This window comes from Drosophila ficusphila, unplaced genomic scaffold (genome assembly GCF_018152265.1).
Source record: "Drosophila ficusphila isolate 14025-0441.05 unplaced genomic scaffold, ASM1815226v1 contig_106, whole genome shotgun sequence".
NCBI lineage: Eukaryota > Metazoa > Arthropoda > Insecta > Diptera > Drosophilidae > Drosophila > Drosophila ficusphila.
Genome location: NW_025063993.1, coordinates 13,480,359 through 13,490,774, shown reverse-complemented (window position 1 = coordinate 13,490,774; position 10,416 = coordinate 13,480,359). Strand labels below are relative to the sequence as shown.

The 10,416-nt window shown below is 42.1% G+C and overlaps 1 protein-coding gene across 1 annotated transcript; it reads left to right on the top strand.

Moving 5' to 3' along the window:
- The first annotated feature begins 8,525 nt into the window (after positions 1–8,525).
- On the top strand, positions 8,526–10,098 carry LOC108089693 (antigen 5 like allergen Cul n 1-like). The gene is made up of 3 exons (XM_017188040.2): positions 8,526–8,754; positions 8,971–9,389; positions 9,501–10,098. Exons 1-3 carry the CDS (start codon positions 8,536–8,538, stop codon positions 9,724–9,726), a joined length of 864 nt encoding a protein of 287 aa, XP_017043529.1. The 5' UTR covers positions 8,526–8,535; the 3' UTR covers positions 9,727–10,098.
- The last annotated feature ends 318 nt before the right edge of the window (positions 10,099–10,416 follow it).

Here is a 10,416-nt window from a genome sequence, read left to right as displayed (position 1 = left end):
CAAATACTGTGTGTCTTTTATAACGAATGAAATTGTTTTGCATTATCCTGGAAATTGCTTCAAGTGATTCAATTTGCATTTCCATTTTTCGCAGTTTTACTACGCCATCTCCGCCAAGTTGAGTGGCTTTTCCCTTCGCTCCGCTTTTCCCTTTTTCCACTTTGGCCAGAAAGCTTAACTATTTCTTTATTTGCCAACATTTATCCATCACTTGTCTGCAGACTCTCGCCCATAGTTTATGGTTTGTTGATGGATTCCGACGGGGCCAGGGCAGCCCTGCTTGGCAATCGGATTGTCAAGACCCCGGACTAGTGGCCACTTGGAGCTACAAATCCGGATGACTCTCGGTGGCTCAAGGTCAAGCTGTGAGCGACATTTATGTGACTCGCGGCCCCACTGTCCCACCCACTGATACCCAAAGAGGCTATCAGCCAACGGATATTCATCTCGCATTCCACTTGGCCCACATGCTTAACTATTCAGCACATGGTTTGCGGGGTTTCTTGTGTTTTGGTTTTTGGCCATTTTGGTTATACGCAAAACGACTGAGCTTCGCCGTCCCCATTCCCCATCCAACCCTTCGCTCCACTAAAGTGTCTCCATTTCCAGGACAGATCCCTTTTCGGCACCACTCGGCCACCAAATCCACCGCAAACTATCTTCTGGCCGCATGCTGCGCAATAAAAGTGTCCCAACTGGCCGCAGACACTTGTACGGCAGTCCATGTCCTAATGCTATAAAAAAGGGGCCAGCCAGATGCGCTAAAATCCATGGGAATGAAAACTAGAGAGTTCCCACACTGCCCCAAAAAAAGGGAAGTGCAGATTTTATCTTTACATAAATAACTTACCCTTAGAAAACCATGTACCATTGTGTTTTAATGTATATTTTGCATGGTCGACCATAAAGCAAATCCAATCATAAAATAAAAAAGTTTTTATTAAAAAATTTTTTGAAAGCTGTTGTTATTTTGCTTAGTAAATAAATGTCGGAAAATAAGAGTTTAATGGTGGCATTATAATATGGATCATTAATTATTAAATAGTCAATATTTTCTACAAATATTAATTAGATAATAAGTTCCTTTTGTATTATAATCGATAACAAAAACGTATTATTTCAGTAAAAGCAGTAAATATTTAACTGACAGAAAAAGTGAATATATTTGAATGCAGTAATGTATTGCACGTCGTAGTAAAAAACAATTCTAAATTCGATAATCAAACCCATTTTATTTCCGGTGCACGAACACCCTTGCAGACATGTAGGGGCAGGCTTACAGGACACAGATGCTCCTGGCCAGGCTTATGTACTTAAAAGAGCACGACTGACAATTTCGGTTGGAAGAAATGTGGCCCGTCGTCCTGGTTGCAACAAAACATTTGGGTGGAACGAGGAGGATGTCGGGGGGAAGACATTTCGGAGTCCTTCTCCGCTTAGCTGCGGTTTTTGCGGATGCAAGTCTAATATGTCAGCCGAAAAGTTTTCCCCCCAACTTAGGGGCGAGTAATAAAATCGCTGTGAGCACTCTTCCTGGCCAAACATTAAGAGAGCAAAATGCAAGGACAAGAAATTGCTTTGAGTGGATTTGAAGTGAGTCCCACGGGCGGTGAGAATCAATGCAGGGCACTACACTACAAATTTACATTTTGCGAGAAAGGGAAGCGAAACACAGCGTTTTGCAGTCATTTTGCCATCGGCGAATAACCGTTTTATGGCACAATAATTATGCTAATTCCGCACAAAGTTGCGTCCGTTATGAGCACGAAATCGAAAAAGTTTCAATCAGGCGAGCGAAAAGCAAAAAGTTGTTGCTGTTGCTTTCGGAGTTGCAACTTCGATGCAACATCATCATCAGCATTATTATTTCTGGGGGTGGCAATAAAGAGGGATGGAAATGTTTTTTAATATGCCGCAGCTTAACCCAAATTCTGGTCGAGACTAACAGACACCCACTTGACCCGCTCGACGAGGTGCTTCTCAATGGCTTCCATCCCATCTTCAGATTGATCTATTGATTGCATGTAATTAATGATAATTTCTCCCACGACAAACTCTGAGACGGCATCTTGGCCCTCGGATCGGGCACTTCATTACCCAGAACCAGCCCCATTTGGCCACCCAATCGGGGGCCGCCATTATAATTGAGTGCAAAATTATGCATTGGAGCCGCTGCCAAGCCGGCACCGATATCATCGAGGGGCCATAAAATAACTAATAGCCTGCCCGCAGGCCGTAAGCAGTTGGTAAGCCTTTCTGGCCAGCTCCTTCCTGCCTGGTGCCCGGTGCTTGCCGGCCACATTATAAACAACACGGCCGGCCGGCGATAACATGGCCGCAACAACAGCGACAACGTTGGCCATAACAATGCTGGCTAATAACCGACACCGGCAATGTGCATGGCTGCTGCATATGGCGAGTGGTTCCCGAAACCGATTTCCCGGCACTTTCATCACCTTCCATTAGCCCACTTTTGGGTGGGACACGGGCTTTTTAAGCTAACCTCAAGGATTGCCGTGAATTTTTGTACCTAAACGGGTTACGGTTTAAGCAAGTATTTAATTTGAGTTTCACAACACTTCAGGGCTCTGTTTGTAAAGCAATAAAATAATTTTAATATTTTATTATATACATATATGTGTACGTAATACAAATATTTTTATTTATTTTTGAAATATCCTCAAAAAGTTGGGTTAAATGTTATTCGTTCTGATTTAAACGTTTGTAATAAGAATATTCCCAATTGAATTTTATTTTGCCTCTAAAATTTATTGGATAGCAAATATATTTCTCAAGCAAACATCTTTGATGTTTTTTCCAAGAATCAGACACAAACAAATCAATTTAAATTTTTTTTAATATTTATTTCCTTTTTCAAGTGTCCTAAAATCAATTGCCAGAACGAAGAGAAAGTTTTTGCCTGCTCCCAAGTGAGCAAACTTTCTTTGGCTTGGCTTAAGGATGACAATATTTTCTTGAAATTTATACTGCACACTTGCCAGGGCACACCTAACTAAGAGTCCTCCGCCCTCCGCATCCTCCTGCTCCTTGGAACCATCCCCATCCTGATACCCATCCCTGATCCTTTGTGGTCTGGCAATCATAATGCAATTCATTTGCCTAGCGCTCCTCGGGGCACCGTTTTTGGTAAACGGCAAAGATTAGGCGGCATTAAAGTCGCAGCCAAAACAAACAAAGCAGATGAAGAGGCAATAAAAATGTAGCCGCACACAAAAGCCACAAAGGAAGTTGGGCGAAAATAAAGACCATGGGCTTTCGGACATTGTAAAAGCCAAGGAATCAGCGGAGCAGACTGCAATAAATTTACAATTACAGCGGTCACTTGAAAAATATAAGCTCCTGATTTCGGCCTGCTAGCCAATTTAAATTGTTTGGCGTTTTCTTGTTAGCTAATGTAAACATATTAGTGAAATTGATTTTAATAGGGATTTGGTTGGCAAACAAAATTACACTGACGGGTGTTTTCATAAGGAAATTAAAAGAGATACTTTTGCCTTTTCAGATGAGTCTCAGATTAAGATTATAAAAACAAATAAATAAAAGATGTAAATTCTATGTTCGCAAGACATTTAAATTTAATCCAGACACTTGCAACAAAAATATATATTCGATTCTAGGATAATCCGGATGAAGAAAATGTAATTAAAATAACATGAATGTGTTCAAAGCCATTTTTCTAATCATTAGCTACTGTTCACCACTCACTTTTCACCCCATGGCGTATACGCAATATCCCCTCAAGCTAAGCAACTAATATAAAGACGTCTTATTTAGCCAATTAGCGCCCAAGCTGGGCTAACAATTTGCACAGCTCATCAGCAGGGGCGAAAACTCTTGCCAAGAACTTTTAGCCAGGTGCTTACAAGCGCTTTGCAATTATTACGGTGCTGCAAAGTACGCAACAATTTATGCACTTTCAGCTCGACTTAAATATTTCTTCTGGATTTCTGCCCGTATTTGCTGCCCGACCAGTTGGCTGTTTGTTTTGCACTTTTGAGCTGTGCCAAAGATTTGCATTTTCAATTTGTACTCCCCTCTCCGGATTTTCCCGCCGCCTGTGATTGCTACTGAGAGATAGAGACGAAGACGGATGGAGAAGGATTACTCAGACAGGAAGGGTTCACAAAATCCCAGGGACTGAGCCTTGACAAAGCGGCCACTTAACATTCAAATGTGGAAACAACATCAAATGCCGTGTTCAGAAATTCAGCATTGGTTTTGAAATCCGCCGGCTTACAGCACATTTGCCTTCGCACTGGATTCGATATTGCTGGTCCTTTTTTATTCATGTTTTTTTTTTTTTTTTTCCTGCGTTTCCCCTTAGTTTTGCAACCAGGCCTAATGGCATTCGTAAGTGGCGTCTAAGCTGGGGCATTTTGTTTACTTGTCGCTCGAAGTTTGGCTGAAACTCTCGAGCCTTCGCAACGTTTTCTACCCCTTTGCCTTTTTTTCCCAGCGACCTTTGCCATGTACAAATTGACATGTTATGCCAGAAATCAGGAATGAATTGGGTAATTTTGAATGCGTATTTCAGTCAGGATTCGAGTGGAGGAGAACTTTCTCCCATTTTTCGACATTTTTGCACAACCAGTGCAACCAAATGTGATTGTGTCAGTTTGTTTTGTGTTGTTGCGGGTTGCCACTTTGCTGCACTAAATTGCATTTAATTCTGAGATTTGCCCGTTGTGGTGGCTGCCTTTGGGTTTTTCGCTTTTTATTTTCTATTTTTACGTTTTGCTCATGGCCTTCACCCAAATAAACCAGAGCGCGTGTGTGCATGTGTGTGTATGTTTTGCCAGTGTTTGCCTAAAATTTATGTGGGAACACAATGCTCACGAACACCATCGCAACTTGGCTGCCTGCAAAAAGAAACTATAAACGTGCACACACATTTTGCATATTTTTGCGCGGCTTTAAAAAATGCGCGGACTCGAAAGAATTAAAAAACTTGTATGGTCATACAGTCACACGTTTCTACATAATAAAAAGTTGGCATAATTATGCCCTAGGGGTGGACGGGATGCGGCGATCCCGACGCTTTTTCGCAAAGAGTTTATTCCATATTTTTAGCGGTTTGCCACATTTTGTAAAAAGCTAAATTTAAAGGTTTCTGCTAGCTTAAAAATGCTTATTTAAAATGTATCTTTAAATTCTTATTATTAACTTAAAATTCTTACAGTTTTTAATGAACTAAATCCGTTAATAATAAAAAGTAGAAAAAAAGCACTTAATGAATTTATACATTTCAAATATAAATATTATCTTTTTCTATATTCGCTTAAGAAAAAAATATTAAAGTAGTGTTTAGTTTAATAATAATAAAATGAAATTGTTAATTTATAATAGGAATGATACTCTTCTCTTTCCAAAAACTATAGTTATGGAAATTCTTTTTCTTTTTTTTTTTTTTTAATAAAAAAATTGTAGTATAACGTGCCAACGTGCAAATAATTCATGTCAATAAGTTTACCGTGAATATATAATTTGCTACTTTGCACATTGTTTTGCATTAGTTCGGTGGAAACACAGGTAAAAGAATAACTCATTCCGCAAACATCTCATGAATTATTTAGAGAATTTTGCACTTTCAATAAAGGTCATCACGAGTTCGTCGTTTTGGGCAGGACATTTACTTTTTATGAGTTGACGCAATGCAAATGAATCGGTTCTAGTTTCGGCTTTGTCCTCGGAAAGTGGTTTACGGCCTTCGATGGCCGAGAGAGAAGTGAAAGTCCCCAGACAGACATTGGTTTCGTTTTGCGATTTGTGTGTTAGATCAGAAGTGTAACAACTTAATTAACTTAAATTGGGTTGACGGGCGGGGCGATAAGGAGGCGCAATGCGCTGGATTTTGTTTTTATGTTTACGATTTCGGGCGAAAAGAAGGGGACTTTCCGCCTGACACATTTCCCTTCGCATGCAAGACACGGACAAGTTTTCTACGCTGGCGCTTAAAAAGTTTCTACCCCAACCACCAACACCAACCACCCAACAACCCAACCAACTGCCACCCGGAAAAGTCTCGGGCAGAGGATTTTCGCAGCTAAGCTGTTGAGTTGTGGGAAACGCGGGGCATTGAAAAGAGAGAGCCGAGTACTTTGACGAGATTTGCATAAAATTAGGGATTATTGTTAGCGGGATTCGGCGGGGCATTGCGGAGTGCAGAAATATTGAACTTTATGCGCATATTGATGGCTGGCAATCCTTTGACACGCTTTCCAACATTTCCTCTGCCACAGAAACCTCAGCAGAAAGTGCCTGCTGCGCAGCCCCCGCCCGATTTCATTAGCAAATATTTGTGGTCCAAGTAGCTCCTTGTGAATTATGGCCAAGGAGCGACTGCGGCTTTGGCCTGGCCAATAAATCAACTCCGAAGCCCACACTTTAACACACAGGAACACACACGCACCATTGTGGCCATTCAATTTGATTATTCAATTGCAAAATTCTGACAGCGCCAGCCGGGGAAATGCACACAGATGTATTGTCCAGATAGCAGATACCAAATACCGGAGGATATACAACGGCACAGGATATCCAACGGCACAGATACCAGAAACACAAAGACGCCTCCCCCCGCCGATAATGAGATTTTAAATGCAAAACGCTTGCATAATTCCAGAGGTGATCCCCAACTTTGGCTGCCTTTGATTGCTGGCCCACAAAAATTTATGGGGCCGACCGAAAAAGAAAGTTGTCTCTCTATTAAAAATAAATTATAGACAGGACCGGGGCAGAAAAATTGTATTTGCTTTGGCCACGTTCGGGGCCATAAATTTCCGCAAAACAAACTGACTTTGTGGCCAAAAGAAACAGAAAGTGGGTGGAAATGGGGAGTGGAAGGGGAGTCAACAGGTGCACGCGTGCCGACCACATCTAGGAGTCCTGGCTAAAGGACTTCCGGCCAGAGGCTGGCCGCCCGCCCTTGTCTGCTGTTTAATGCATGCCCTTTTCACATGGATTCGGGCCGAGTTCGCCTCGAGCCACAAGCCACGAGCCTCGGGCCCAAAGCGATAAATCACAAAAAATGTTGGCTCTTTTGCATTAAAATTTACAACCTACTAAACAAGACAGACGTCCAGAGTTGCCCACTTGACATGTGCACGCGCTGCTTGTGGCTCCCAATTCGAGTCCTTGGAATGGGCGATGGCGCATAATTCGAGCTTCCGACTTGAAGGCCAAAATGCGACGGCTTAAAGCCGAAGGTTGGCCGGGCTAATTAAGTCCGATGTAAGTTCTCGGGAAGTTCACTGTCGAGCCAATTACACGCAAATCAACTGGGGCCCCAGTTGTCAGACAATTAGCGACTAAGGCGACTCAGCTGGCAACCCGGCAAAAGCGCCTTTGCCCGCAATCAATTGAGCGATATTGAGTTATTAGGCTTTTCATGCTGGCTTTTATGGACACGAGGGACGGGGAATGTGTTTGGGAAAGTCTGCGCGGGTGTGGTTACCCCCAAACATTTAATGTGCTCTAATGCGAATGGCATTGACATCCGCTTCACTGCGAAAAATCTATGTGAATAAATGATTAGTGCCAAAGAAACTTGTTTCGTATACTTGATAAACATTTAACTGAGATTTTCTTATTATATTTGTTTGTTGTGTGCCTTAACATTTTGAATTCACTTGTTATAGATTATTATTTAACAATTTTATTATAAGGAACTTAGCTCTCGTTCAATAACTTATTTAAGGTTAGTAATTTATATTTATATTTACGGGTATACAATATTTGAGAATTTTTTTGCATCTTCCTCTTAAATCTCCCATTAGCCTACCCCTTTTTTTGAGTGCCAAAGCCAACGAAAGTGAACTTCAAGCCGAAGGCACTCAGCTGTTAAACGCGACAACGATGATGACAGCCATTTTTGGTAACAGAATGTTTGCTACAACTTTTCGCGGCCAATTTTGTGGCCCACTGACTGACAATGGGAAGTGGCAAAGCCTGTAGCTGTCCTTGTCTTTTCGCTATCGCCGTCCCTTTCCCCGGCTCTATGGCCGTGTCTTTTACCATGTCAGTGGCAATTAGAGGTTGGTATTACATCCACCAGCAAGAAAAAACAAGTGGAATTAGGCAAAATAATGGATATGCTAATATGGATGTAAGCCACATTATTTTTGGCTAACAATGTAAAACTTTAACCCTTAATCCTTTTTCGATGGGATTGGAGCTTAGTTCGGTGCCGAAAATGTACAATTTATTTTTGTCTTCAAACTTGTATCTTTAAACCTCAAGGAATTTAATTTAATTTTTAGGTGACCATTTGAAAAGTTAAGCATCTTTTTAAAAAAGGATAATTTACGGGCAGTAGTTGCAACCGAATGGGTTTGTTTATCGACAATATCGGTTAAGTGCTAATAATATCATCAATTGCATCAGATTGTCGCAAACAGATATCGTTAACATCATTGGGAAAAACAACTTTCAGCTGTTTTTTGTGCTTCATTGGGCTTTATAAGACAGAATAAAGATTGGTTTACGACACAGTCGACATTCGACGGGCCATCTACCATGAGGATGTCACTTGTAGTGCTCTCGCTTTTCTCCCGATTGCTGGGGACCACAACCCAGCTTTGGGTGAATCCGGGAGGTGTAATCACCAAGCCTGTGCCTACAATCACGAAAATGAGAACGGCCATGAGAACGACGCCCAAGCCACAGAGTCCTTACTGCCAACCCAGATTGTGCGTCAAAGGACACAAGCACGTGGCCTGCGAGAGCTACTACAATGTGAGCATAAAACTTAGTAAAAGGACAAAATTGGGATATCAAAAGGAAGTAGAGTACTCGAATGTCAAGGATGTTTACAAGTATTCATAAAAAATAATATTCCTTTTGTTGTATTTATAATGAATTTATGAACTTTATTTTTAGATCTCTATTTAATGATTTTTTTTTTTAATTTAAGTTCTCAAGTTTTAGTTAATTTCTGATATTCCTTGCCAGAGCTTCCAACGCACCTGCACGGCCAAGGGTCCTACTTTCGTGAACTTTACCAACTTGGCGGAGAAGATCGTAAAGATGCACAACGAAAGGAGGTTCTTATTGGCCAGTGGTAAGGATGCCGCTCTACCAAGAGCTGCTCGAATGGTGGCCATGCAGTGGGACGAGGAGCTGGCAGAAGTGGCTGCATTCAATGCCAGGATGTGCCAGGCCAAACACGACGAATGCCGCAATACGGTGAAGTACCCAAGATCTGGCCAGAACATCATAGTCTTCAACCTGACGCGTTTGGTGGAGAAAAGTTTAATAGAGAAGCTCTACCCGCAGCTGCTCTCCATTGCTGGGAAAATCTGGTGGTCGGAGTCCGAAAAATTGACCGCGGACGACCTGGACCTGTACCCCTGTAGTGAGCGGAAGCAAAAGTGAGTTGCACATGCCGGGGAATCTTTTTCCAAAACTAGCCCTTAACTGCATTGCGAGGCCTCCTTTGAGCGGCGAAACTTTTGACCAACTCCGTCCATCGTATCCAACAGAGCGTACCGCCACTTTGCGGTCATGGCCGTCGAGGGGAACTCGCACGTGGGCTGCGCCGGACTACGCTACGTGGTCGGGAACATGACCCAGTTCAAGCTGACCTGCAACTACGCCCGGGCTCCGGTCTGCGGACAGCCGATCTACCGCTTCCATCCCCTCGGTTGCCAGACGGGACGCGACAAGAAGCACTCTTCCCTGTGCTCGCCCATGGAGCTCTTTCGCTGAATGAATTACTAGCGACGCCATCCCAAAAGCCGCATCAACGCATCTTGCTCATCCGTGTTTGTCCGAAAGCCCGGCCATAAATACCGTCCGTCCATCGCGTGGCCAAACGAATGACTCTGCGCCAGCTGCCCATGCAAAATTCAAACAACTCCAGCGGAATGGAATTTCTGCCAATTTCCTGCGACGAATCCGCCCCGAGGATCTTGGCGGTCCTGGCAGGATGTATCGATGGCGGTGCAATTACCTGCATAACAGCCAGGCAAAATAACCACACAGCGAACCATTTTTACATCGAAAAAAATATCGAGCATTGACAAAAAACGAAATGAATAAAAAAAATAAGAAACTAAGCAATAAAGCTTAACAAAATTATAACAATTATTTTTTAAAATGCAATTTATTTGCACATATAATTTACGTATCAGAAACAATTCTTTTTTAGATATTCTTGTGTTATTTATGTGATTGGTACTTTCAATATTTTTTTCTTTTTGTGTTTTTATTATAATTGGTAATCTGAATATTTTCTTTTTTCCTCAGTATACGTTTATACTCCAAAGGAAAACTGTTAGAAAAAATGTCAGTCGCAGGCATCCCTTTCTAAGTAGATACCTAAAGCACTAGAAAAATGCGAGGGGAATGATGCAACGCTCTCCATTAACGCAAACCCAACTTCCGTCGACCCTTTGT

Bases quoted from the DNA above. Each gene is read 5' to 3' on its own strand.
- LOC108089693 (XM_017188040.2), top strand. From the start codon at position 8,536: ATGAGGATGTCACTTGTAGTGCTCTCGCTTTTCTCCCGATTGCTGGGG. The intron at 8,755-8,970 runs GTGAGCATAAAA...ATTCCTTGCCAG, and splicing joins CCTGCGAGAGCTACTACAAT to AGCTTCCAACGCACCTGCAC. The intron at 9,390-9,500 runs GTGAGTTGCACA...CGTATCCAACAG, and splicing joins TGTAGTGAGCGGAAGCAAAA to AGCGTACCGCCACTTTGCGG.